Here is a 25,786-nt window from a genome sequence, read left to right as displayed (position 1 = left end):
TTATAGCCACAAGTCGGCTTCCCCACCTCGGACAACAACACAGGAGTGAGGGGTTTCCTCTTGCTTCTTTAGTTTGACTTTGAGAATGATTTACATAATTGCCTATGCTACCCACTACAGCTTTGAGTGAAAACATCTGAATGGAGGGAAGGAGGCCCTCTAGGGCCTGTGCAAACAAGCTGGCTTTGGTCAAACCAGAGCTTGCCTTTCAGTTTGGTTTGGTTTCAGTTGGATTTAGATGCGTTATGATTACTTGTCAGTCACAGCTCAACTGGTAGCAGACGTAACAAAACTCAAGGCTTGGAGTATTTGTTAATGCCATTTATTTTGGATTAGGCCCCTGCTTTCTCCTGGACATTCTTCTTAATGAGTTCACAGTATCCAACAGTGTTTGTGAAAGCCACTTCGGTTTGGCAGCCACCTGACTTCCACGGTTTTGAGAAGGAGGCAGTAGGAGTTGCCTTAGTTTTGTTTCAACTCCGCCCTTTTGCCCCTATATGCCCCACACCAGCTACAATGCGCCGCAGGAACTCCACGCCTGCTTCCCGCAGGAGCATGGATCTACTGTCCACTGGTTCTGGGACTCTTCAAGGAATCACAGCCTCGTCAGCGCGCCAGCCAGAGGCCAGTCTGTCGTGGGATTTCCTGGGGAGCGTAAATGGACCCGGATTGTTGAGCGGACACTGGCAGCCACCTTCTTTCCCCGCTGCTGTTCGCAGCTGCTAAAGAAAGCAAGCGACGAGGCCAACGTCACAGCAGTACAAAACACTTGTCGGATTGGGAGAGAGAGGTGAAAGGGAGGGGACAAATTAGTAGCAGAGCTGGAGGCTGAATTAGGAATGAGAGGAAAGAGATCGGTATTTTGTTCTCTGTTCATCGATTTCCTGCTTAGTTTTCTTGATGCAACTAAAGATCTGCTTAAAGAGCGCTTTGTACTCCGGAGGGGCCGTGGTGGTGGGGGAACTGACGCGCTCTGGGGTGGCAGAGGCCGGCTCCCAGCTGCTGGCGCCGGGCTCGGGCTGGGCGTTGGTCCCGGCCAGGTCTCTGGCCAGAGCCCTGGGGGTCTGCACCGCCTTGTGGGACAGGGAGTCCTCCTCCTGCTGGCACCTCTTCAGCAGCTCGTCGTACTTCACCTTCAGGGCGCTGTACTGAGTGTCCACCTCGTGCAGAAGGGAGATGCCCCTCTGCTTCACGGCCTTGGCCCTCCGAATGCAGGTCTCCTCGTGGCCCCGCACGACGTCCCCGCCCGCCAGGCTGCTGAGCACCGTCTCACTGCTGCTGCGCTTGAGGGGCTTTCTGTGTGCCTCCGGCCCAGGCAGGAGCATCTCCTCCAGCAGGCTCTGGCCGTGTTCTCTGAGAGGGATGAACAGAGAGTCTGGCACCAGCTTCTCGACTCCATTCACAAACGGATGCTCCGACTGCAGCATCTGCCGCATCTCGGCCACCTCGGCCTCCAGTTCCAGCGCCCGCGCCCGGTAGGCGTCCACGGCGCCCAGCTGCTGCTCCAGCTCGCTGTTCTCCTTGAGCACGAGCCCGTACTCCTCCTCCATGGCTGCCCGCTTCTGCCGCTCCACGCTCAGCTGGGCCTGCAGCATCGTCACGGTTTTCTTCAAATGCTCATTTTCTTCTTCATCGGGGCTTTGCTGACTTTGCAAGGAAGTGATCTTCTCGGCGAACACATGGTCATACACAAAGTGTCTGAGAGAAAAATTACCAAAAAAAAAAAGGTATATATGATACACAGGTCAACTGGGAATGAAAAGAGGGAGATTTTTTTTTTTTCAACTCAGTATTTTTGAGGAACTGTGACAGTGATCAATTTTTTGCCTTTTCTGCACAAGAGCAGTGGTTAAAATGTAACTGTGCAAGGCTAGCAAATAAACACATGTAAGAAAACATAATTTTTGTGAATTTTTTTTTTAACCATTGAAAGTACTACAGAGGGACACCTGCGTGGCTCAGTGGGTTAAGCGTCTGCCTTCAGCTCAGGTCATGATCCCAGGGTCCAGGAATTGAGCCCTGTGTCAGGCTTCTTGCTCAGCATGGAGCCTACTTCTTTCCTGCCTGCTGCTTCCCCTGCTTGTGCTGACAAATAAGTAAAATCTTTAAAAATAAACAAATAAATATTAGAAGTACTACAGAACACCCATTCGCAAAGACCGGAGGTATGGCTGATACCTGTCAAGGAAACTAGAATGATCCAGTGGTTCTCAACCTTGCCTGCACATCAGAATCACCAGGGCACCTTTTCACCGGCACCTAGAAATCCTGATTTAGGCCTGAGGGACTCATTGGTATTGCTGTTTAAAAAACTCCAAAGTGACGTGATGAACAGTCAAGGTCGAGAGCCAGAAGCCAGTAGCTCTCCTGTGCAGAGTTGTTGGTAATTTTAACTGTGCTTATTTGTGTGATGATCTGTGTCTGCCTCTCACTGAGACTGGATGTATGAAGGCAGGAAACTGGCTCTATTTTACTTGCTGCTCCGCCTGTCTGGCACAGCACCTGCCATATACTAGGTGTTCAAGGAGCAGTTCTTAAATATGCAGTCTCTTAACTCTACATTATAAAGGCATTTCTGTAGGCAAAAAGCTTGTCTCATTTAAATTTCGATTTTTTCCACTCTAATGTGAAACACAACCCCCAAAGCTGTAGTCTCTTGGAAGCACTGCACCTTAGTTTAGCTAAGACTTAACATGAAAAGCACTGAAATGAATACTCCCAAGACCTCCAAAAATAAGTTTTTGCAGAATTACTAATACCCAAGAACTCTACCAGCTGTAGGTCTAAGTGGCTTTGCTCAAATCACTTGTAGTCTAATTGCCAAGTGGCATTTCTTTTTTTTTTTTTTTTTTTAAAGATTTTATTTATTTATTTGACAGAGAGATCACAAGTAGGCAGAGAGGCAGGCAGGTAGAGGAGGAAGCAGGCTCCCTGCTGAGCAGAGAGCCCTATGCGGGGCTCGATCCTAAGACCCTGGGATCATGACCCGAGCCGAAGGCAGCGGCTTAACCCACTGAGCCACCCAGGCGCCCCTCAAGTGGCATTTCTTAAAAGGGTCCTTTCAATCTACTGAAGTCCAGGATGTGTCGCGGACACAAGATACCCCCCTGCTCATCAGTGCCATAAAAGGGCAGGCTCTTACTGGCGGAGGTCGTACAGCTCTTTCAGACACGAGAAGCTGGGTGCCGATTTCTGGTCACATTTCCCCTGGCTCCTTCTCCCTTGGCCAGATGACTTCAACTCCTCCACTTGGCTCTGGAGGTGATCAATGTTGTTTTGTAGGCATTCGATTGTTTCGGTCAGACTGTGAGGAACAGACAGAAGCCATTTGCTGCTTGTCATGTTAAATTAAGGGCATCAGCAGTGAGGAGAGATTAGTTGCCAGCCATTCAAACTGGGCTTTCTTAATTGGAAAAGACTTCTATTTAATCTCTACTCTCCATAAAGAATTAAATTAAACCATACCCCATATTGACCGAAACCCGCTACAGCCACATTCTGTTCTAGTTTATACTAAATGACTTCCCCCTAGGGCTTCCTCAATGGGTTCTAGAAAATTTACCTCAGAATCTTTTGCTGTGAGGCCTTGCTGTCAGCAACTAGCTTTTGATTTGTTTCTTCCAGTTCCCTTGCTGTGACATCTAATTGCTCATAAACCTTCGCATGCTGTTCATTCATCTGCCGTAGAAGCTCCACCTGCTTGGTCAGATACTGTAAGAGAAAAGGATTGCGACCAGGTTAAACAGACGAAATACCTACAGTGCTCTAATACTGACTCTTTGATTCTCCAACACCAACTGGGTATCCTACAATTAAATTCTGATACTACCTACCTGCAGTCACCCCACTCGAAGGGCTAGTTAGAAGGGCTCAGTCCCATGTCACTGTCCCACCACAGACACCAGGTGCAAGACCCAGAAGCCACCTGCACTTCTGACCAATCAGCTACAAAACTGAAGGTTCCCACAATCTCCCCTCAAGTTCAATAATTCACTGCATTAACTTATAGAACTCATGAAATCACTTTATTTACACTGACTGCTTTATTAAAAAGGTTAACTACATGGAAGAGAGGCACAGGGCCAAGGACAGGCGTGGAGAGGAGCGCCAAGCCTCCAGGCCCTCTCCAGACACACCACCCTCCCAGCACATCCATGCGCTCCTTGTTTCAGGGGTTACTGAAGCTTCACTGCATAGGCACGTGTGACTGAACTCAATCTCCAGCCCCTGTCCCCTCACCCCAGAGGCTAGGGGTTGGACTGCTGGTCTAATCCTCTACTAACATGGTTGTGTTCCTTCTGGCAACCAATTCCCATCCTATCACTTAGGGAATTCCAAGTGTTTTAGAAGCTCTGTGCCAGGAGCTGGAGATGGAGATCAAATACATGATTTTCATTACGCCACAATGCCACAGGTTTATCTTATGTAAAGAAAAACTTTAAATCCCAGTTAAAGTACTTGTCTAATAGGAAATAAGTACAGGCCATCCTTTACATGTTTACTTACCTTAATGCTTACCAACATCCTACATATCATGAGGCTAGTCTACTCTTACAAAGCACAATACATGCATAAAACTAATATTCAACAAGAAAATGTAAAGAGACTGACAATCCCTCAAGAGAAAAAGCAATGGAACATGATTAATGTTTAAGCAAAAATATCATGTTTTACAGAATTAAGAAAGCCTAAAGTAGAGAATTTTAGATGACTTTTTGTCTGGGAAAAAAAAAATCTATTTTTTTCTCCCAGGGAGCCATTCTGGACCCAAAAATGGGGAGAATAACATTAATTTAAGCAGAAAGAGATATTTAGCTTACTATGATTCAAAGATTCTTCTAATTTTTAATACTGTGAGAGTATTATCACTACAATCCTCCTTATCCATGAGAAATATGCCAGATTATTTATTCTGATAATGCTAAGATTCCTTTCTAAATGGCCAAGGATAAAGGGAAATAATCACAGTCTTCATGCCTCAGTGTTAAATTACATTGATTCCCTCTCCTACTCAACTCTACCAGAAGACAATGAAACACAGTATTTATTTCAAATGAAATATTCATAATATTTCTCTGGAGCACAACTATAAAGAGGTAAAAAGGTAGGTTCGAACCATCACCAATGATCACATGACAACAGAACAATGACATGGCTTTAAATTCATTCTTTCCATCCACACATCCATCCAGGCTTTATGCCCATGTGGAGCCCCGTGTGGGGTTTGAACTCACAACCCTAAATCAAGACCCAAAAATTCAGACATTAAACTGACTGAGCCAACCAGGTGCCCAAAGATGTGACTTTTATTTATTTATTTATAAAGATTATTTATTTTATTTATTTATTTGACAGAGAGAGAGAGACAGCGAGAGCAGGAACATGAGCAGGGGGAGTGGGAGAGAGAGAAGCAGGCTTCCTGCTGAGCAGGGAGCCTGATGTGGGGCTCGATCCCAGCATCCTGGGATCACGACCAGAGCCAAAGACAGACATCTAACGACTGAGCCACCCAGATGTCTCAACAGGACTTTTATTTTTTTAAGACTGATTTATTTGAGAGAGAGAGAGAGTGCACACATGAACACAGGGGAGGGCTAGAGGGAGAGAGGGTCTTAAGCAGACTCTGTGCTGAAGGTCGATCCCAATCTCATGACCCTGAATTCATGACCTGAGCCCAAATCAAGAATCAGGCACTTAACAGACTGGGCCACCCAGCTGCCCCAAGAAAAGTGTTTTTAGGGACGCCTGGGTGGCTCAGTTGGTTGGGCGGCTGCCTTCGGCTCAGGTCATGATCCCAGCGTCCTGGGATCGAGTCCCGCATCAGGCTCCTTGCTCGGCAGGGAGCCTGCTTCTCCCTCTGCCTCTGCCTGCCATTCTGTCTGCCTGTGCTTGCTCTCTCTCCCTCTCTCTCTCTCTGACAAATAAATAAAATCTTAAAAAAAAAAAAAAAAAAAAGAAAAGTGTTTTTAAAGTCATGTCTTGGGTACCTGGGTGGCCCAGTCCATTAAGTGTCTGACCCTTGGTTTCAGCTCAGGTTATCACCTCAGGGTCATGAGATTGGGCCCTGCAGTGGGCTCCATGCTCAGCACAGAGTCTGCTTGGGATTCTCTTTTTTCTGTCCTTCCCACTTGCTTTCTCTAATAAATAAATCTTAAAAACAACAACAACAACATCAACAACATTTTTCTTGGAGCTTTTTATACAACTATACCATTGATTCTTGAACAATGTGGGGTTAAGGGCACCAACTCCCACACAGTCAAAAATCCTTATATAACTTTTGACTCCTCCAAGACTTTAATAGCCTACTACTGACTGGAAATCGATAACATAAACAGTTGATTAACACATTTTGTATGTTTATATGAACTAGATACCATATTCTTATAATAAAGTAAGCTAGATAAAAGAAAATGTTAAGAAAATCATGAGGAGGGACATCTGGGTGGCTTAGTTGGTTAAGTGTCTGCCTTTGGCTCAGGTCATCATCCCAGGATCCTGGGATCGAGCCTCCCCCACCCCCCTTAAGGCTCTCTGCTCAGTGAGGAGTCTGCTTCTCCCTCTCCCTCTGCCCGTCTCCCTGCTACTGCTCACCTGCTCTCTCTTACACAATAAATCTTTAAAAAAAAATCATGAGGAAGACAAAATACATTTATACTACTGTTCTTCCCACCCCCCCTTTTTAAATTAACATAGGATGTATTATTTGCCCCAGGGGTATAGGTCTGTGAATCATCAGTCTTACACAATTCACAGCACTCACCATAGCACATACCCTGCCCAGTGTCCATAACCCAGCCACCCTATACCTACCTCTCACCCCCAGTAACCCCCCTCAGTTTGTTTTGTGAGATTAAGAGGAATTTGAGAGGCAGGGTGGGGGGGGGGATCGTTGGGGCTTGGGAGGGGAAAAAAATGAAACAAGATGGGATCGGGAGGGAGACAAACCATAAGAGACTCTTACATTACTGTTCTATATCAGGAAAAAAAAAAATCCTTGTGTAAGTGGACCTACACAGTTCAAACCTGTGTTGTCAAGGATCAACTGTACAACTGTATTTGCAAAGCTAACGGACTTCCTTCAAAGAATGTGCTAAATGATTTTCAGTGGGCTCTTTAAAAGACAATGTAGCAGAGTTTGAAAAAAAACCTTATAGGACCTTTTAAAAAATCTAGTTATCTAACTTGGTAGCAATGTGTTGAGAAAACACAACTCTCGTAACTTCAACTTTCTCATCTGAAACTCTTGGGGCCAAAAAAGTCTTCGGAAAATTCTTTAAATTTTAGAAAGACAATATGGCACATACACCATACGCTTTGAAACATCCTCACAGTGAGGTAAGGGCAGCACCCTGTAATTGACATTAATATTTCCGCATTGAAAAGTATGAATAAGGATTATAAACAGGCTCACATCATCAGTTCAGGTTAGGGTTTGCTGCTAAATGAATTTGCTGCAAGCTTAGGAAAAAAGTAATCTTGCTTTACAGAGCCTTTTGGGTTCAGAATTGAAAATAAGAGGTTGCGGTTCAATGACTAACCTATCTTATAAGACTTAAAGTATTAAATAAGGGAAGTGAGCACACACCAACCACAGTTCCTGTAAAAGCTTGTGTGTGTGTGTTCTTCTCCTTCAGTACCCACCAGCTTCTCCTAGGAGGAGGTCCTTAATCCTGCCCTCTGGTTAGCAATGTCATAGCAGGTTCCTGTCACTAATGGGAAGGTGTTCAATCTCTTAGGAACAAAGGTTAGAGTACAGGGATACATACAATAAGTTCAGAAATTTCACAGGCTACTTTTATATCAAGTATAGGTCTCAAGTATTCTTTGGAACTGATTCACAACAATTGAAAAAAGGCTAACGCATAGACCAGACACTAATTATTAATTTACGACAGGAGCTGTCTCTGCCCAGTGACTAGAATATTCACATCCTCTTAGGACACATCTACCTCGTAGAATGCAGATGAGAGGTCAGTTCCCACAGAAAACTTTTGGTGGGCACAGGATCAGAGAAAAGAGCCCGGTGGGAGGCAGCAAGAGCTAAGAGCATAGGCTCTGGGGTGAGAATTTAGTTTGAAGTTCTGCTTCGCCACTTCTAACCAGGTAACCTTTGGCAAGTAGCTTAATTTTTCTCATGCAAGATTTCCTCATCATCTACCTCACAAGGGTTGCTGTAAGGTTCAATTGTGTGAAGGGTTCGGCATGGCGTGGGCATATGGTAAAACTGCTCAGTAAGACGCAGCTATTGTCATCTTACCTATAGTTACGGTTTGAAAGCTTAGTGTGCTAAGATTCATTTGGGGGCTTTATTAAGCTATAGGAATTTGGGCCCCTTTCCCCTAAAATTCTGAGTCAGTGGGATAGGAATAGAGCCAACACTCTGCATTTTCAGCAAAAACCCCAGGTGATGTCAGTACAAGTGGTCCATGGATCACACTTACTAGAGAAATGCTGATCTTGGACATGGAAAATCCTGGGTGTCTCCCCTTCCCCAAACTAATGCCTCTTTCTCTTGGGTCCAGGAGGCATCAGCATTCACTTGGATCAACAATGATTCTTAAGCTTAATGTTTACTCTTTCCCTCCTTAGGGCTTAGTTTGGCTGCAGCTCTTCACTAAGATGAAGTGATGTTATAAATGTCCCAGCAGCTTTCTTTACAAGCTTCACTTTGTACGTTCCTACAGTCACACACCCCTGCAATAACACACTAGCTGTCTTGACCTTGTGTGCAGCTTCCTCAGTCTACCCAAGTATGGACTCTTTACAGATGGCTGATTTTAATCTACTAAAAACTAAAGTTTTTAGAATTATTCTGGATAATTCCAAATGCATAAATGGGAAAAAAATGGTTTAACGGACCCTCACGTATCCATCATCCAGTTTCAACAATTATCAATCTTGGTGCATCTCTACTTTTCTTCTCTCCTCATATCCAGTCATTTTAAAGCAAATGCAAGACATCTTAAGTCAAATATATATATTCATATATTTCTGAGAAAAGACTTTTCATTTTAACTACAATTTTAATCATACCTAGAAGAACCCCAATAATGCCTATCACCTACTTGTGTTTCAGAGTAAATTAATATTTTCCCAACTGTCTCTTAGGTGGCTCTTCCAGCTTCACCAAGCGGCTATTAATTCATCCTTATTTTACACTCGGTGTACCTTTACCTTAAAATTGTGGAGCTGCCTCACTCTAAGCAAGCCCCCCCTTCCTTTCGGGGATGTGTTTTTCCTGGCTGGCTCCATCTCATCCAGCAGTTCTCAACCTGCGGTCCACGGACAGAACTGAGAGCATCTGTGAATTTGGATGAGGGAGAAGTTACACCTTCATTTTTCTCTAGTTTCTGACATTTAGCACTTCCTTTGATTTTGAATGGAGGCAACAAGCCATCAGTAGTATGATGGGGTACCTAGGACTTCATCGCCAACAGAAATCACAGGTATTTTCATATAATTTGATAGTGGTTGCAGAAATCTTGATTGATCGGTTACATCCATCACTATCTGAAATTAGTTTTTAGACTGACAATTAGATCTGAGTATTTAATATATTAATAACAAAACAAATGACCATATCACACATTTATTTTTTTTCAATATTTTGATAGGCATTTCAATATAACAGATTCCCTTTTATTCTACGTATTTTAAGGCGATTATCACAGACCTCACCAGGCAACCAAAGGGATCTAGGACACAAAAATGGTTAAGAACTCTGATTGTCCTTCAGGCCTCTGTTCAAGCGTAACCTCTTCAAAAGCCTTTCCAGACCACCCAAGCAGCATTCCCCTGCAAGGCACCTTATTAATTTCCTTCAAAACAGCACCATAAACCACCAAAATGCTTACCTGTCAGTGTCCAGTCTTTCTAACCCTCTTGAAAAAGGAAGCCTCTTTTCTCTTTAGTCCATTTAGCACAATTCCTAACATATAGTAGGGATTCAAAAAAATATTGGCTAAATGGCAGTTTCTTTCAAGTAGGCTCCACCCCCAATGTGGGGCCTGAACGCATGACCCTGAGATTAACAGTCACATGCTCTACTGACCGAGCCAGCCAAGCACCCCAAAATGGCAATTTCTACACCTCTATTCACAACAGCTTATCATGCTCTCTACCACAACTAAGACGGCTGAAATATTCAGACTTAATTGAAAGATTCTAAGAAGGGCTTTGGTTATAACCCTCTTGGGAAAATGTCCTAATAGTCACAAATTCCCTCCCCTCTTGCCCCAGTTATAGACTTCTCTGTATTTATTCCCATGGCGCAGATCCTTCCCAGTAATCCGAAAGATGTTTATAACTCCTACCAGCTATTATGTGGACCCCAAACTGTTGCCCCCTTTTATTATTTATTTTTTTAAAAAAGATTTTATTTATTTGATAGAGACAGAGAACAAGCAGGCGGAGTGGCAGTCAGAGAGAGAGTGAGAAGCAGGCCCCCCACTGAGCCAGGAGCCCAATGCGGGACTTGATCTCAGGACTCTCGGATCATGACGTGAGCCAAAGACGGGCGCTTAACCAACTGAGCTATCCAGGCGCCCCACTGCCCCCTTTTAAAGATATAATGTTCAAATTAGAGTTGTAGCCAATATAAAGGAAACAAGTAAATGTTCAAGTAAAGTACAAAGAGGCTACAGCAGTCCCCGCTTATCCACTGGGGATACATTCCAAGACCCCTAGGAGGTGGCTGAAACTGTGGATAGCACTGTTCAGTAAATATACAACTATGTTTTTTCCCCTATACGTACATATACATCTATGATAAAGTTTAACTTATAAATTTGGCACAGCAAGAAATTAATAAAATAGAACAATTATAGCAATATGCTATAATACAAGTTATGTGAATGTGGTCTCTCTCAAAAGATCTCATCGTGCCGTACCCGCACTTCTTGTGATGATGTGAGATGATAAAACAGCATGTGACGAGATAAGGTGAGTGAGGCAGGTGCTGTGACACAGTGTGAAGCCACCAAGGATCTTCCGACCATGTGACGGGAAGGAGAATCATCTGCTTCTGGATGGGGGCTGACCACAAAATTGAAACTGTGGAAAGTGCAACCACAAACTGGGAGGTGGGGAGGACTAGTGTATTAAAAAAACAAAACTACAGTTAAGTCCCCCTCGTTTGATATGTAAACCTGTAATAAAAACACAATGAAACCATCTACAAAGAGCTTGTGAGGTTTTGGTCTTAGAGGACTTGGCTTTACGGACAACCTAAAGAATGGCAGGGAGCTCGTTTTCACATGGTAGGAGTTTAATCTTATTATTATTAAATCAAAACGAATCAGAAAAGCCCTTTACTCTTCCAAGAATATGTAATAGGTTACCTAACAAAGAAGTCTGACTAACTTGGTCAGCAACTTAAAAGAAAAATTTACTAGCTCTCTTATCAAGTGTTGATATAGGGCCAAAGAATCAGAACTCTGTGTCGGCAGACACTGCTTTAAAGCTTGGCTTCCGGGACGCCTGGGTGGCTCAGTAAGTTAAGCCTCTGCCTTCAGCTCAGGTCATGATCCCAGGGTCCTGGGAACGAGTACCGCATCAGGCTCCTTGCTCGGCGGGGAGCCTGCCTCTCTCTCTCCCCCTCTGCCTGCCTCTCTGCCTGCTTGTGTGCTTTCTCTCTCTTTTTGACAAATAAATAAATAAAATCTAAAAATAAATAAATAAAGCAAGCAAGCTTGGCTTCCAAAGTTTCAAATCAGTATTTATCAAATTCTTCCTGAATCTAGAAGGAAATGGGTTCGCTGATTTTCTATCCTTCATTTAAAGGCACTGATACACTTCTAATGTTATGGTTTTCTCCATTTAGAATCTTTGATACACAGCCTCAAATGAAACTGATAGGACTGCCAAGATCCCAGAAGGCAAGTGCCAAAAACTGCTCAAGTACAAAAACACGTGTCATAGTAAATAGCAGAAAGGGAGACATTTGAACAAAACATGAGGAGAGGAATACGAGAGCAGCAAAAACACAGGCAAAAGTGTCAATTTTGTAGGCAAGAGTATCAAAGTTTAAGTTCCATGAGTTACACACACACGTGTCTTGGAATTTGCATGGAGTGCCACCTTGACTAGGAGTACAAGGTTCAGGTTATGCACAAAAGCTATAAATAGGTCACCTTAACAACTGAGGTAAACCTTTAAAAAAGAAAGGCCAGCAAGATTATATTAGCACCTACTTGTAACTGCAGAACCCTGACCAGGAATGCAGGAAAAGAGAGACACAACACAACTAAAAACACATAAGGAATAGAATGGAAATTTGGCTTTTAGGCAGTGTTGGGATTATCCTTATATTAGGGATTACCACACAAATCCTATAAATTTAGTATCAAAATGACCTTCTACAATACTCAAATATTTCCTATTACCTTTGAAAAACCTCTTTTCCCTGGTTAAAATATTTCCCCTGTAGGAAATTCAAGGGGGAAAAAAGGGCATGAATATGAAAATAAAAACCACCTATAATATAATCTCACTATTCAAAGCTTGGCTTGTTTTTTAAGATTGATTTCCCAGTAACTGAAAAGATTTATTTTTTTCTGAATTAAGATTCTTTCATTACTAGAATTCTTATAACATGGATCGTCTGTGCAATAATGTATACTGTCTAAAATACATACACTTACATAACCTCATCCTCTCAGAACAACCCTGTGCGAAAGTAGTGCAAGCATTCTTATCACCATCACACAGCAGAGCAAACACGGTTTTAAGAGGTAATTTACATGCCGAATGTCTCCAGCTATTTGCCATAGAATTGAGGGCTTAAACTTGGATCCCCTAATGCTGAGGCCAAAGCTCTTTCCATTACCTTAAAAAATCTCCAGAGGTACAAACCCAGAGTTTAGGAATCATTAGAAGTGCTTTGCAAATTGTTCATCTGTTCCTCTTAAGATACAGACTTCAGGGGTTACCTGGCTGGCTAAGTTAGTAGAGCATGTGACTCTCACATCTCGGGGTCATGAGTTCAAGTCCCATGTTGGGCAGAGTGCCTACTTTAAAACAAAACAAAACAAAACGGATTTCACCAAGTATTTACTGATGATCTACTATGTGCGAAAGACCATGGATAAACACAGCAACAGCCTTCAACATTGCAATGGGAAATGGGTGGAGGGGCTGGAACGGATCAATAAATATACAGTAGAATATTGATAAATGCAGTAAAGGAAGCATAAAATGCTTTAAAATTTCCAAGGAAGACATAAGCTCTTGAAACCAGGGATGTCCTGAAAGCCAGAATGCTTTGAGTGGTAGGAGTGACAAGTCCTGCGGGAATAATGCAGGCTTCCAAGCAGAGACGCAACAAAAACATGAGGCTGGAGGCTCGATTACATGATTATAGGAATCTTTAAGAGAATCCGATCATGTCTAATAGTGTCAGATCTCATTATTCTCCACAGCTTCTCTCCTCCCTCCTCATCCAAGAGAGAAAAACTTGCTCTGGGATCTTGAAAAATTAGATGTTCAGACCAACAGTGAATAATGTCACACAGGCTATAGGCATCTCTGAAGCCAATCATTACTTTTAATAGTTTAAATTTTTTTACATTGAAAGCAATTACTAAGGGGCGCCTGGGTGGCTCAGTCTGTTAAGCATCTGCCTTTGGCTTGGGTCATGATTTCAGGGTCCTGGGACAGAGGAGCCCCACAGCGGGACTCAGTGGGGAGTCTGCTTCTTTCTCTCCCTTTGTCCCTCCCCCTGGTTGTGCGCTTGCTCTCTCTCAAATAAATAAAACCTTTAAAACAAAACAGAACTGGGCTACTGTGTAGCTCAGTCAGTTAAGCATCTGCGTTTGGCTGGGGACATGGTTCCAGGGTCCTGAGATCAAGCCCCAAATCAGACTCCCTGCTCAGCGGGAAGCCTGCTTCTCCCCCCGTCTCTGTGCATGCGCGCTCTCTCTCCCTCTCAAATAAATCTTTAAAAAAAAAAATCACTAAAAAAAAATACTGATCAATTTTTATGAGGATTATTTGAAACCCACTCAGTCTTTGAAAGCACATTTGTAGTTCTACTTACAAAATGCCCTTGACAGTTTCCTGGTTGTCTATTTCTATAATGTCACAGTTTGGGGGATTTTATCCTAGTATTTTCACCAGTTCTGCACAATTCTTTATCCATTCTCAGTAGTTTGTTCCAGTAGCATTCTTCTGGATTGTCTCATTTTAAATTTTTCTGGGCGGCTGGATAAGGACTGACCTTCTGGTTTTCAACTGTTATCTTTCCCTAACTTTAAAAAATGATCATGTATTACTTTTCTAGTAAGGAAAAGTCCCAATAAACAATCTGAAAAGTTAGTTTATACTTGTACAAGTGGTAAAGTTCAAACAGGCTAAACTAATCAAGATGTTAGAATACTGGTTAGTGGGAGTGACGACAGGCAGAGCTGATAATGTTCTCATTTCTTATCTGGGTGTTGGTTGCATCAGTACACTTTATGAAAACTCATTCAATTATATATTTAGGATTTCTGTTTTTCTGTACACATATTTCAATATAAATTTTTCTTATAAGAGAAAAAAACTGACATAAGGTTTGAATTAAAGAAAGAACCCTTATAAAGTTTAGAGGGTTCCTGAAGTTCGCAATGGTAAGAAACACATAATGCAAGGGTCACCTTTTAGTAGGGAATTAGGCTCTGTGGGTGCCTGCTTCCTTTTATAAGAGCATCAAGTTTTTCCTTGTTTTAGACTACTGGAAGTTTATGTTGTGACTTTTAAGTCTGCACAGAAAAATCTGTGATCTGAGCAGGCAATAAGACCAGTTTGGTGGTGGTGGTGATGGGGTGGGGGGGGGGATCCCTCTGGCTGGTAAGCATGCTTAACCAGCACTGCCATTTCATCTCCCCATTTTGTCTCATCCCCACTGACTTTCATAAAGTAATTCATAAAAATAAAGAAGAAAGCCAACTGCAATGACAGAGAAGAAACCTATGAAGGTGTTGTTCTCAGTCAAAACACGGCTTTGGATTAAGAGTAAAATGTTGAATGCTACAATGATCTATGAACTAGAGGATGGCATGCTCTATTATGGAAACAAGAGATTCAAGAAAATGGTGCCAGAATATTCCAGGCTGAATTTATCTGAATGGCTTATACATATATTTAACTTAAATTTATATTTAATCATTAATATCTGAACCAGATACCACATTTCCATTATACTTTGCAACATCTTATAGAAGACAATAGATGGTATTGTGTTATTTGTAGATTTATTTTTTAAAGATTTTATTTATTTGAGAGACAGCAAGAGAGCAAGCACGAGAAGAGGAAGGGTCAGAGGGAGAGAGAGAAGTAGACTCTCTGCGCCCCACCCTCTGCCCCAAACAGGGAGCCTAATGTGGGGCTCGATTCCAGGACTCCAGGATCATGACCTGAGCCAAAGGCAGATGCTTAACTGACTGAGCCACCCAGGCGCCCCTGGTACTTGTAGATTTAGAGAATATCAAAGATCTGTCGATTTTTTCCCCATGTCAACAATCTGTCTTAACTGTTTAATCATCCTCAATACCATGGGGTGGGGGCAGTTAGGAAATAAGTAACTTAGATCATAAAGGAATTGTATTTGTGATCTCCTGTGGTAACAAATAGGCATCTTTCTTTTATGTATGCAAATATTTGTACTTTTTTCACTTGGGAGATACTCTAAAATAAGTATCAGTTATAGTGATTTAAGGTGCTTTGACAGAAAACACCAATACAGTGTACTGAGACTGTTTCCACCCAAAAACATAGATGTATCTCACAGTATCCGATAGTCTTCATGTATATGCCCTAGGATTATTGCTCTATGAAATCTTTATGTCTATGACATTAAGCAGGGATGAATTCCTTGACAACATGACACTTGGTTAGTTTTAACAGTTTTAAAAATGCCTGGTTTTTCTGCATTTTTAGGTTTCTGGCCAACTGTATATTCAATTCTGGGTAGGCATGTTCTATGCTCTTTTGATATAGAATATGCTAAAAATGGTAGCTGATAACTTTAACATCATCATAAGATATAGCTTTCTAGAATTATAAGTCTATTTCCCACAGAGCCAGTCACATCATTGGCTATATTCATAGATCCTGATGGGAGAGGATCTACTGTACACACGTATCATAAATATGGCTCTTATGTAAAATTAAGGATATTGAGATTATGAATTTGCTTATTTTTTAAATTTTTATTGTTTTTAGGGTGGGTGGGGAAGGACAGAGGGAGAGAGAATCTTAAGCAGGCTCCATGCCCACCACAGAGCCCAATGTGGGGCTTGATCTCACAATCCTGATATCATGACCTGAACCAAATGAAGAGTCGGAAGCTTAATGAATGAGCCACCCAGGTGCCCCACATCTTGCATTTTAATGCCTTAATCTAGTATCTTTCATTTTAGTTTGTTAAACTAGGGGGAAAAGTACTCTTTTAATTTAAAAAAATCTACCAAAAATGTAAATAAATTAAGATCATAGCAAGGACAAAGAGATATCCATTTTATGATTTTTTTTTTTTTTTAAGTAATTCTACCATATTACAGGACTTGAACTTAAGACCCTAAGATCAAGAGTTGCATGCTCTACTCACTGAGCCTGCCAGGCATCCCTGATTAATTCTCTGAATGGCACGAGAAGTTTAAACACATTATGAAACCAGGTACTACAACTTAAAAAATTTTTCCTTCTAAACTAAATTTAGGATGGTGTTTGGCAGTGGTTGGAGAAGGAAGTGAAAACAAGGAGGGGGCCTCAACAGTGCGAGTAGTTGTTTCTTAAGCTGGGTGGTGGGTGTAGAGGTGTTCACTGTATTATTTCCTTATCTCACTTGGCATATCTGAAATATTACATAATTCATTTAAAAGAAAAAAATGAAGCATAATATTCACAACTTTATTGTTTTTACATACTGGTAAATACTGGAACATTTGCTTCTAGTATACCTCACCAAGGTGAAGAGAAAAATTTCTTTCATCAGGCGTATATTGTGAAAGCATAAAGAAAATAGAAATCAAACGCCCCACCCTCTCCAATGGTTTTCGGAAAGTGCTATCTTAGCAGAACATGATTGGTCAACAGCGGCAACATGCCGCAACTCCCAGCGTAATGCTCTTAATGAGTAAATTACCTCAATTTCCTGTAACTGCTCCTGATTCGTTGTGTACATCTGCTGAAGAGAATTCTCCAACTCTGTGTTCCGATCCAGTAACGTCTTCCCAAGTTCAGCAGCAAGTTGGAGATCTAGCACGACATGTGAATTTTAGGATAATGCAAATGATCTCACTTCAACATTTTCTATAACCCAGTCCTTAAAATAAGAATGAATCAAGACCTAACCCAACACATAAAGTTTAAGTCAGATCCCAGCGTAAGGTGGAATAGCACAAAAAGAAACCTGAGTTCTACTTAAAATTCTGTTAAGCTGGGTCTCTCTACTAGGTAATGTGTGCTCTTATGTACCCTTACTTGTAAGACTGAAGAATAGTGATCTACTTTACAGAGAAGTATACATTAGTTCGGAAATGATCATTCATCATGGTAATGTCTAACATCATAATTATTTGCTCATGGATTGGACTTAATTCATACCCTCATTGTCTACTCTTTTCCTGGAGATCTTTGAGCCAAAATATAGGTAGATCTTTCAATAGTCTCTGAAGTTCCCATGAAATCTGGCTGCTATGAACTCAACTATCAAAGTATAGTTTGTGTTACAGATCCTGGCCTCCTAAGGAGACTAAAAATTAAGGCAAAAAAAGGAAAAATACACCAGTAATAAGAACACAGCCCCAGGTCTCTCATTTTTTTTCCTACCTCTCTTCATGTCCTTCTCCAAAATGAGCAAACCAGATAAACAGCACAGTGACAGTTCTTAAGGAATTACATGTCAGTAGCTTATACTTTGATTTAGTACAAAACCGTATTTCTATTTTGAACCTCATTTTTCAACTCTCTCTCATCTTGGGCATATATGTACATAAGACAGGATTTGTTTGTCTATACCCTGGAAATAAAAATTTAATGATACAAACAAGGACACTAGTATAATAATACAGGTAACTGAAACACTTACTTGCATAGCAAGTTGCATGGTAGGCCCTTTAACATAGTGAGACTGAACTGAGGAGGAAGGCCTGAGCTCGAGTTCTGACTACCATTTACAAGGTGAACACTTTTAATATGGTGACTTTAAAGGTCCCTATACTTAGTATTTTTGTCTAGAGAGAAGACGGCCCTGTCAGTGTAAGATTGTGAACATCAAATGAAATTATAAAGGAGGACTTCAGAAACTATGCTGCATACAAAGTCCAAGTATTATTAGTATGCACTGACTCACAAACTAATGTTTTTATTGCTAGGCACTATGCTACTAAGCTTTAGCTATAGAACCATGCATAAAATGGATGAAGTTCCTGTCATCCAGACACTTCCAGAGACTAATGGGAGGAACCAGACAGCAAATTAAGAAATAAAACTTGCCAATGGGATAGAACACTTTTCATTCATGAGTGCATGCATACATTCATTATTAATACCAGACACTGTTCTAGGCACTAGGTATACAAGTGTGAACTTAGCTAAAAAATTCCCCGTCCTCATGAAGCTTCTATTCTATTGGGAGAAACAACATGATAGAAGATAGACAGTGATAAGTGCTAATAGGGGGATATGAAGAATGTGGATGTGGAAGGCTGAACTTGTGACAAGGGTGACATTTGAATCAAGATGTGAAGGAACTGACTAAATGACCCCATTGATCAATCGAGAGGACCAGCATTCCAGGCAGAGATAAAACAAGTACAAAGGCTCTAGGAGGAGCTGTGACTGGAGCTAATACGGACGCCAAAGAGGTGGAAACAAAGTGCGTATGGGGGGGCAGAGACGGTGACAAGTCAGAGGGGCTCTAAGGTTGCCCAGCCAGCTTGTGTAAGGCCTACGAAGGTCAAGATTTTGGCTTTTACTCTGAGTGAAATGGAACCCAGAGAAATCTTCTGACAGGATGAGTGGCCACTGTGTAAACAGACTGCAAGAGACAAAGATGGAAGCAGGGAGGAGGCTGCAGTCGTCTGGGTGAGATGATGGTGGCATGGACTACACTGGCAGAGATGGAGAGAAGAGGTAGGAATCCGGATACAGTTTAAAGCAGAGCTAAAAAGAATTATCGACCAATTAAATATGATGTGTGAGAAAGAAAAATAGATATGGTGATAATGAATAGAGGATCTATTTTTAAGAAAGGGAGGTCACAAGGAAAATCTGAGGGGACATTTTAGCTGAGGAATGAGGATCTCGCCATATAAAAAAGCCAGCGGAGGCACTGAAACAGGGAAGAACTTAGTAGAATCTATGACCTGACAAAAAGCCAGTGTGACAGAACCATGAAGGGGAGAGTGGGAAAAGAGGAAACTGGAGGGTAGGCAGCAATCAGAACACACAGGATTGGGCGCCTGTGTGGCTCAGTGGGTTAAAGCCTCTGCCTCCAGCTCAGGTCATGATCTCAGGGTCCTGGGATCGAGGCCCACATCGGGCTCTCTGCTCAGCAGGGAGCCTGCTTCCCCCTCTCTCTCTGCCTGCCTCTCTGCCTGCTTGTGATCTCTCTGTCAAATAAATAAGTAAAATCTTTAAAAAAAAAAAAAAAAAAACCAAACATGCAGGATTTTAGCCCATGGTAAAGAATGTTTAAGTTTCATTCTAAGTATGATGGAAAGTCATTTTACTTCATGCCATAAAAAGTAATATGAAAAAATATTATGAAAAGAGGGAACCTCACTACATATGCTCTTTAAACTTAATTTTTAGAGGTTGACAAATAAGGTTTTGTATTTACTCATTACTACCAACATTAAAACATAACCTAGAAAAAGTAGTAAAAGAAAAGCCACAACTTTTATTACCCGGTCCTGTCCATTAGAGTGCATAATTAGTATTCTACTTGGTTAGTTTTCCCTCACTGGGAAAAAAAAGAAGCATCAACACCTACCACACACTACTTCAGCTCATTTTAAAACATCTTACACCCATTTATAATAAATCAGTCTGTATGTCGGTAGACAGGTGTTAAAATACATTCTCTCATGATTTAAATATTAACAACATCTATTAATGTGGGTAAGACCTCAGATAACAAGTCTATGAAATAACATCTTCTATTCACAAGGCATACAACCTTTACAAACAGCTCAAAGCATTTAAAAGACATTACTTTTTCTATCTTTTCAAGGCACTTAGCCTGGATATTCAGTGAGGCAATTTGAAGCACAAAGATACTAACTGACCTGACCAAATCAACATGAGTCACAGTGAAACAGAAACCTCTGTCAACAGGTTCTAACTTCACAGTCCTCATACTGGGAGTACGCCACAGGGAGGTCCGCACACCTCTTTGTTTTAAGTAGGGAGTACATTTCTCCTAGAGGTACTTAACCTTTTCACTTGTGTTTGGAGATAGCAATGAGAAATCAGTTGAGCTACTTGGCTTTTATTGCCTGCTCTGCCAGGGAAAGCACACACAATCCCAGGAAAGCTAAATTCCCATTTTCATTAAATGCAAAAGGAACTATGCTGATGCTCCAGAAGTAATTATTCTGTTCTCATAGGACATGTAATGTGTATACACAGCCCCACACAGAGTCACCGTGCTTATTTAAGACAAAGCATATAAACATTACCCAAACATTACTTCAGGCTCTCCTGGCCTGCTGTAAGGTGGTAATTCCTCACTGGGAAGGACTAGAGACTCACCAAAGGTGTTCTTAACTAATGATCAAAACCTGAGCCAAACCCTCTTCCAGACTCAAGACTAACTTGAGACCATCTTCTACTGCTTTGATTCAGTTAAGAAACTATCTACTCCTTAATACACAGCCAGGAGTGGCTTTCCTGCTCTGGCTGCTGTAGAAAGAGATGCCTAGCACAGCGCTGTGCCAGTAAACAGCAAGCATAAAAGAATTTGAGACTTGTCCTTATCTCAATCCTTATTTCCAGTTAAACAAAGCCCAACCTGGTTCAGTAACCTGAGGTCTCAATCTCCTAAATATTTCATAGAGGTTTAGGGTAGAATTCTGGCAAAACAAGTCTCAACTACAAGTAAGTGTCTGTGAAGTCACACTGCATAATAGGATATTACTTCATCTGTTAGTTTAAAGACAAGGGTCTTTTTTTGGTCTTAAAAAAAAATTCATTTCCTGTTGTGTAGCATCTGGCTTCCATAACCAAAAGGAGCCAAAAGCTGGCAGTAAGCCTAAGAAGTGTTTCTAAATAATTAGTGGGGGAAATGGGAGAATGCTCAATGCCCTTTATATTTTTAATTAAGGCACAAAAGGAAAGGTAACAATACAGTTTTGAAGCCTTATGCACCTGATCATCTCTATTTCTCGACAAGGATTTTCATTAAGAGGTTGTCTTTTCTAAATCCTATTGAACTGAGCTAGGCAGCCACTAAAAATACCACACATTTACTGCTGGCTTGAGAATTACAATCTATCAATACCTTCCTATGTTTCATATTTTCACTCATTAATCTTTGCAAGTGATAATCTACCTTAACAGTGTAAAATGTTAGCTCTAAGCAGGTACTCTACCCATCCCGATGCCAAAGCAAAAGATTAGCTCCGGCAGCTGAGTGATTTTTTTAAAAGGATCTTTCTTCCAGAATTCTGAAACTTTTAAATTCCCCTGCTATTATATTTTTATTTTACTTCAGTTTTCACAAACTGTGAGGACAACATATTCCCATGTTAGCTGTAGGCTGCAGCTGTAATTCAACATTAGGGCTGACAGCTTTTCCTATTACAAAATCAAATGCGTCATTTGGTGATGCTTCTGTGTAACTCCTGTTGCCAACGTTACTATAATTGGGAAAGCAAAAAACCTGAATATAAACATCAGAAAAATGATGCTGCAGGGGCTCAGTGGGTTAAAGCCTCTGGCTTCTCCCAGGGTCCTGGGATCCAGCCCCACATCGGGCTCTCTGCTCAGCAGGGAGCCTGTCCCCCCCCCCCCACCCCCGCCTGCTTGTCATCTGTCTGTCAAATAAATAAATAAAATCTTAAAAAAAAAAATGATGGTGCCAGTTTTAATGACCCTTCAACAATGATTCAGCAAATTAGTTGTACACATGGAAAGTGTACTCATCATGAAAAGGAGGAGAAATATGAGGGTTCCTTTAAACTAAGACCTAATTTGCTGATCCACCTAGTAGGAACCTGAAAGCTTATTCTAAGCTTGCACAGCTCACCAAATGACAATTATAATAGCAGCTGGACTAAAAGAAAACTCAGTCTCTGAAGTCTTTCCACCTTGTTCTCGGGGCACATTTCAAAGCAAGCACCATCATTACCTGCACGGAAGGCTCCTGCTGTCCCAGAAAGGATCTTACCCATAGAGATCATTGTCAGTATTCTTACTGTGCCAACTCAGCCCTCTGACAAAAGAGTCTCTTTATCAAAGTGTTCTGTAAAAGCAGAGGGTTTTCTCCTTCTGCCTGCACAAGCTTTACATGTTTCTAACAAGGTATAAACGGTGGACCACATCCTTCCGAGGTTAGAATTTTTCCGCAATTTAATTTAAAAAAGAATTCCCCAGCAAATTTGATGTGGTCGATTTACTTAAATGTTTCTAGTGCTAAAGGAAACAAGTTTATAGTTTAATGACTTTGAAACGTTTTTAGCAGCTCTCTCCAAACAAGGCTTGCTCAGTAAAGTTAATAGTGAGGACGTTTTAAAAAAAAAAAAAAAAAAAAAAGAACAGATGTCTGCATTTGATAAAATACCATTAGATGTGCTTATCAATCTGTTTAACAGGACAGACTTGTTTCCAAACTGTATTCAGCATCAAATATCTACTGAGGGCCTTCCATGTGCCAGGCACTGTAGTTGGGCACATAGCAGGAGGCACTATCACCAGGCTCCACTAGTAAACAGATTCCTAGACTGTTAATTCCAGGAGTAGGGCCCTATCTATTCTATCTTGTGGATAGGCACTGTGACCCCGGTGCCTAGATGAATTCCTGGCACAGACGCAATAATAAATTCTTCAGAAATTAACACACTTAAAAATTCGTTAGAAGTTTAGATGTTCTGTATATGTGTACATGTAATTTTTAAAAAGTTGGGACAAAGATATCCTTTTATTCACAGTACAGACTTCCTTCTTCTATAGGCCATATTCACAAGTTATGATTGTTGGAATTTCACATCTATTCCTACCCCACGCACTTGGGTTTTGACATATAGGTTAGATTTAAAAATCTTTTGAAAAGCAGAAAACAAATCCCAAATGCAAATTGACATTAAGGAGGTTTGGACCTGAGCTCATTACCGTTTCATTAAACTTGAACATCTGATGGCTTTGCTTTGATCAGAGGTTAAAGAGTTCCACATGTAATGGCAACAGGTTGCATCTGTTTCCCATAGACTGAAATCTTACAACTGGTCGCTCCTAACAACTTCCCACAGGGTAGAAGTGCACTGTGGATTAAAGCACTCGATGGAAGGGAGCCATGAAAACAGTAATCCTGATTTAATATTTGTTGACTCAGGTCAACAAATATTAAGACTGAGCCTCTATTATATGCTTAAGTTTGGCTGATTAAAAAAAAGGGGGGAGAAGCTTCACAGATCTATGCTTGTTAAAGAAAGATATTTAGCTTTGATTATACAAACTGCTTCATTTATTGTAGGGATATGCTGCAACTGTGCAGTGGTTGCCTCATTAATCCTGGAGAAAGTATCTAACTAGGCCATCAATCCTTATGGGGAATTTTGAAAACAGGTTTGTTAAAGTCTAAGACAAATCTGCCTTGTGGACATTGAGAACATACGATGGCAAATACTGCACTGCAGTCACTTAACAGCTTGGGCTATTTCAGTGAAACGGTGAACCACTTTGGTTCAAGTGACTGTCCACAACATATCAAAAATCACCTTTCCCCCAAAGAGCTGCTTGTATTTAGAAAAGGCAAATAAAACAAATCATTCAAGCCTGCATCTCCCCGCCCCCCACTCCCTGTTCCCACCAAGTTCAATGGTTACCACGAACCAACATCATGGTTACTTAATATTCAACTAAATGAGAGTTAATTTTCAGTGCAAATTTAAAGCTGAAAAAGTTGATTTTCACAGAATTACAGAGACAGAAGATGCCTGAAAAATTCCTAAGGAGTGTTCAGTATAGTGGCTAAGAAAGTTTGCTCTCAAGTTTGGAGTGGAAATCCCAGCTGCCCCCAAACAGTATCTAGTCTACGTCCACAGCTTGATGGGGGGGACTAAATGAGCACCAGTGTTAAGAACCCACAAAAAGCATTCCCCAAATGCAAATTCCCTCTATTAATACACATAAACAAGGTGGGGGCACTGGCTCCAAACTGAAGGCTGCTCTAAGATTTCTCTCTGGAGACAGCTTCGGCAAGAGATCCAAGGCAGGCCAAGATCTGAGGGCCTGTTTTTAACTAAAAAGCTAGGGCGCAAACTGCAAGAAGCCGCAGAGGCACAAGTGCCTCAAGTCACTCTCACTTGGCATCTGGTGAACTACGCACAAGCAAAAAAAAAAAAAAAAAAAAAAAAAAAAAAAAGTTTTCGACTTTCTAACACCCAGCTGAAGAAGCTGTAAACCGGTGATAAAGGAGATAGGGTCTAGGCAGTGGCTGCGACTCCTCGCTCTCAGTGTGTGGATTCAAACATGCACTTGACGTGGGCGAAATCGTTGGGTCGTGTTAGCCTCGCTTTCCTCATCTGGGAAATGGGGACAAAAGTTCCTCTCGGAGGAATGGATGGAGAGGGTGAGGTGGGCGGGCCCGGCACGGTTCCTGCCACATTGCACGGCTACCCCCACCACCTGCAGCAGCTCCTACTCGGTGCGGGCTCGGGGCGGGGGTCCCCGAGGAGGCGCAGAGGCCGCGGGGTGCAAGCCGGGAAGGGGACGTCCTGCGCCTCCTAGGAACGCGGGGAGGATTCAACCAGCTAAGCCGGGAAGCGCTCCCGACGTGCCCGGCCCACACGCAGGGATGGTGAGGGTCACTGCGCAGAAGCGGCCTCCCCTCGGGCTGGGCTCACGGCCCGTGCCCACGCCAGGTGAGCGCCGGACCTTCCTGCACCTGGCGTCCACCCGTCGCCGGCAAGAGCAACTTTTTAACGGTTTCGCGCCCGGGAGCCTCCCGCCAGGCCGCCGGCCCGAGGTGGTGGGGTGGGGGGGAGCGACCGCGCCCTCACCTTGCTGGAGGTCCTGGTGGTCGTACCACGGTTCGTCCTCCTTCATCTCAAACTCCTCCACTAGGTTTTCAGCCAACATCTCGGCCGGCTCCTCCGGGGGCAGCAGCCCCCGCCGCCGCCGTCCCGCCTCAGCCGCTGCCCCGGGCTCTCCACCGGCACCTCCGCCCTCAGCCAGAGCAGCCCTCGGGCGGGACGCGACGCCGCCCAGGCTCCGCCGCGCCTCCTGACCAGAACTGCTCCCCGCTGCCGCGGCCGCCGCCGCCGCGAGGCGAAGCGCACCGCACGCCGCGGACGGGCTTCCCGACCCGCCTCGAGCCGCCCAACGGCCCCGACAGCCGGAGCCCCGGCGCGAGCGCCCGGGCCGGCACTCTGAGCCGGCTCCTCACGCCGCAGCCGGGCCCAACGTGGCACTTTGGCAGAACCCTCCCCTGCCGGGGCCGCGATTCAAACCCCCGGCGGCGCCTCGGCCAATCGCGAGCGGGCCACCGTCCGAGCGGCAGCGACGTCGTCCAATCCTGTCTCACCGCAGGCCCGCGGATCGCCCGGTCTAGCGGGCAAGCAGCCAATGGTGACTCTGGAAG

The 25,786-nt window shown here is 42.7% G+C and overlaps 1 protein-coding gene across 3 annotated transcripts; it reads right to left on the bottom strand.

The window, feature by feature from the left end:
• Positions 1-522: 522 nt before the first annotated feature.
• Positions 523-25,453, bottom strand: CDR2 (cerebellar degeneration related protein 2). 3 transcript variants are annotated; one of them, XM_032843981.1, is made up of 5 exons: positions 25,206-25,453; positions 17,126-17,238; positions 3,563-3,711; positions 3,143-3,304; positions 525-1,698 (listed from the first exon to the last, which is right to left on the bottom strand). In XM_032843981.1, exons 1-5 carry the CDS (start codon positions 25,282-25,284, stop codon positions 834-836), a joined length of 1,368 nt encoding a protein of 455 aa, XP_032699872.1. In that variant the 5' UTR covers positions 25,285-25,453; the 3' UTR covers positions 525-833. The 3 variants fall into 3 exon arrangements, with proteins under 3 accessions (XP_032699870.1, XP_032699871.1, XP_032699872.1); XM_032843979.1 differs by lacking the exon at positions 17,126-17,238 and having other exon boundaries at positions 523-1,698; positions 25,206-25,287; XM_032843980.1 differs by lacking the exons at positions 17,126-17,238; positions 25,206-25,453 and adding an exon at positions 9,858-9,948 and having other exon boundaries at positions 523-1,698.
• Between the last annotated feature and the right edge of the window lie 333 nt (positions 25,454-25,786).

This window comes from Lontra canadensis, unplaced genomic scaffold (genome assembly GCF_010015895.1).
Source record: "Lontra canadensis isolate GAN:19392208 unplaced genomic scaffold, GSC_riverotter_1.0 scaffold146, whole genome shotgun sequence".
NCBI classification, from domain to species: domain Eukaryota; kingdom Metazoa; phylum Chordata; class Mammalia; order Carnivora; family Mustelidae; genus Lontra; species Lontra canadensis.
Note: the sequence above shows the minus strand (reverse complement) of the source record. Positions and strands in the feature narration are given on the sequence as shown.

Excerpts from the sequence above, each read along its gene's own strand:
- CDR2 (XM_032843981.1), bottom strand. The coding sequence starts at position 25,284 with ATGTTGGCTGAAAACCTAGTGGAGGAGTTTGAGATGAAGGAGGACGAA. Across the intron at positions 3,712-17,125 it reads AGCAGTTACAGGAAATTGAG|TATCTGACCAAGCAGGTGGA; the intron begins GTAATTTACTCA and ends TTTCTCTTACAG. Across the intron at positions 1,699-3,142 it reads GAGCTGTACGACCTCCGCCA|ACACTTTGTGTATGACCATG; the intron begins GTAAGAGCCTGC and ends TTTTTCTCTCAG.